The 2,912-nt window shown below is 45.0% G+C and overlaps 1 protein-coding gene across 1 annotated transcript; it reads right to left on the bottom strand.

The window, feature by feature from the left end:
• Window positions 1–1,296: 1,296 nt before the first annotated feature.
• LOC139562840 (mitochondrial dynamics protein MID51-like) lies at window positions 1,297–2,912 on the bottom strand. Its single transcript, XM_071380961.1, has 2 exons — window positions 2,846–2,912; window positions 1,297–2,275 (listed from the first exon to the last, which is right to left on the bottom strand). The coding sequence occupies exons 1-2, from the start codon at window positions 2,910–2,912 to the stop codon at window positions 1,758–1,760; spliced, it is 585 nt and encodes a 194-aa protein (XP_071237062.1). The 3' UTR covers window positions 1,297–1,757.

The following is a 2,912-nucleotide window of genomic DNA, read 5'->3' as shown; positions in this document are numbered from 1 at the left end:
TGACCCCTGTCATGAAAAGTGCTGTAGATATTGTTCTGTACCACTCAGAGACAAAATTCCAACTTCTATAGAAACTAGAAGGTGTTTTCTATCCAATAATAACAATAATATGCATATTGTACGATCAAGAATTTAGCACGAGGCAGTTTAATTTGGAGACCCAAATATGCTAATGCGGAACAGCACCCCCTATAGTTGCAAGAAGTTAATGCAACCGCTGTGTTAGATTTAAAAAAAAATAACTTTAGTACAACGTACAGCATGCAATATTGTGAGACAGCGCCCACCAATTCTCCGCCTTGTTGGAGCCAACATAAACCACAAAAATACGAAATAACATCATAAATATTCTCTTACCTTTGATGATCTTCCATCAGAATGTAGTGCAAGGAGTCCTAGTTCCAGAATAAATCGTTGTTTTGTTTTAGAATGTCCATTTCTTCTGACGAATTAGCAACTTTGGCTAGCCATGTGGAGCGCACATGTCCAAGAACTCTTAGCGCATGGAACGAAAAATTCCAAAAGTCCCAATAAACGTTGAATAAACTGGTCAAACTCGGTTGAAAATCCAACTTTATGATGTTTTTCTCATATGTATCCAATAAAATCCGAGCCGGAGCATTTCGTCGTGTATACCTAACGCATTTCAGAAGACAATGTGGAGTTCCCTGGTGCGCAGTTGAATACTGCCAATAGAGCGGACCTGTCACTCCAAAAGCTCTCATTCGGTCTCACATCAAGCTAGACACTCCATTCAACATTCTACTGCCTATTGACATCTAGTGGAAGGCGTATGAAGTGCATACAGATCCATAAATAAAAGGCAATTGAATATGCAAGCCCTGACACAGAGCCCCATTTTCAGAATTTTCACTTCCTGTTTGGAAGTTTGCTGCCAAATGAGTTCTGTTTTACTCACAGATATAATTCAAACAGTTTTAGAAACTTCAGAGTGTTTTCTATCCAATAGTAATAATAATATTTACATTTTACATTTAAGTCATTTAGCAGACGCTCTTATCCAGAGCGACTTACAAATTGGTGACTCTTGTTACCTTGTGTAGTCCAGTCGGCCCATAGAGAACGATCCAGGCCTTTTAATGACCCCAACAAACAAAACAAAAATGCAGTTTTAGAATGGGTAGCGCCCAATGAGGGCTTCCACCATTTTAAAGTAGTCAACTGGGCGGGGGGATTCCTATGGGTTGTAGCCTCAATGGTCGCAGCCCATTCTAAAACAGCCTTTTGGCCAGAGCTGTGCTAGATGTAGTTATATAGTCCGCAGCAGGAGATAAGGCTGCGTTTAACACAGGCAACCTGATTCTGGCCCCCAAAATGATCCGAATTGGGTGTCTGTGTAAAACACAGCCCTAGTCTTCCTGTTCGTTTCTTCCTACCCTCATCTTCTTACCGAGGCACAGTCCATCATCATCATCATCAGTGACCGGACTCTCTGTACTGCTCAGTCAGAAGCCCCCAATCAACACCATATTACTCGTACACAATGTATAAATGATCTCTGTTTAGTCAGTCAGCCCCAGGTTGTGTGTGAAGGAGATGCACGACTTCCTGAACAACATCTTCCGTCCGCGTCTCAGTGGAGCGGTAATATGGTACAACTGATCTGTAGAAGTCAGTGTGGTGTCTTCTGTTATATCTAATACATGTCCCTCTTCCTCTCTGACAGACACACCAGGACCAGGTTAGGGTATATATATATATATATAACAGGTTAGGGTACATATATTAGTATATTTTTATATCAGCAGAATGTCCGGCTCAGAGACGGCGCAGTACAACATAAACCCCATCTCATCCACCTCTTCCTCCGTCACTCCGTTCAACATATTAACACTGGACTTGAAGTAGCTAGGTAACACCCCTTCCTCCAGATAGCCTATCAGCTCCCACACACACTGCTGGAACCGCCCACTCAGACAACCCTCCGACCAATCCAAGTCCTTGTCGCTGAGGTGGAGGATGAGATTGGCCAGCGGTGCAGCGGTGAGGGGTCGCAGGGCGGGACAGTGTCGACAGACGGCTTTGAGGGTTTTGAGGACGGTGCGTCGGACCCCCTGGTCAGCTGAGTCGAGCTGGGCCAGGCGCTGAGTCTCCCAGGGGTAGAGGGAGAGGTGCCAGGCACTATCCCAGGGATGGGTTAACTCTACCTGGGCCGTCAGGACCACGTCTGCCTCCCTCAGCACCGGCACGATGGAGATGAAGAGAGTGTCACCTCGCTCTGGTCGTATCTCCAGTTTCACATATGCATAACGCGCTAGTAGCGTTTCAATCAGTTACGTCACTTGCTCTGAAACCTATAAGTAGTGTTGCCCCTTGCTCTGCAAGGGCCGCGGCTTTTGTGGAGCGATGGGTAACGACGCTTCGTGGGTGACTGTTGTTGATGTGTGCAGAGGGTCCCTGGTTCGCGCCCGTGTCGGGGCGAGGGGACGACGTAAAGTTATACTGTTACATTATATATTGTTACATTAATATGCATATTGTATGATCTAGAACAGAGTACGAGGCCGTTTAATTTGGGCACGATTTTTTCCCAAAGTGAAAATAGCGCCCCCTATTCACTAACAGGTTAAGCAATGGCTTTTTTCTGGACACTCTTCTGTAAAGCCCAGCTCTGTGGAGTGACTGGCTTAAGGTGGTCCTATGGACAGATTCCCTTTGTCTCTTTGTTGCCTCTCTGATTAATCACTCCTTGTCTGGTCCGTGAGTTTTGGTGGGCGGCCCTCTCTTGGCAGATTTGTTGTTGTGCCATATTTTTAAAATGTTTTAATAATGGATTTAATGGTGCTCAGTGGGATGTTCAAAGTTTTGGATATTTTTTTATAACCCAACCCTGATCTGTACCTCTCCACAACTTTTTCCCTGACCTGTTTGGAGAGCTCCTTGGTCTTCAT

Source organism: Salvelinus alpinus, chromosome 33, assembly GCF_045679555.1.
Source record: "Salvelinus alpinus chromosome 33, SLU_Salpinus.1, whole genome shotgun sequence".
Classification (NCBI taxonomy): Eukaryota; Metazoa; Chordata; class Actinopteri; order Salmoniformes; family Salmonidae; genus Salvelinus; species Salvelinus alpinus.
Note: the sequence above shows the minus strand (reverse complement) of the source record. Positions and strands in the feature narration are given on the sequence as shown.

What these genes read in the sequence shown, in the direction of transcription:
- LOC139562840 (XM_071380961.1), bottom strand. Translation starts at nt 2,912, where the DNA reads ATGAAGACCAAGGAGCTCTCCAAACAGGTCAGGGAAAAAGTTGTGGAG. An exon ending in GAGGTACAGATCAGGGTTGG is followed by an intron (nt 2,276 to 2,845) that starts GTTATAAAAAAA and finishes AAACGCTACTAG; the next exon opens with CGCGTTATGCATATGTGAAA.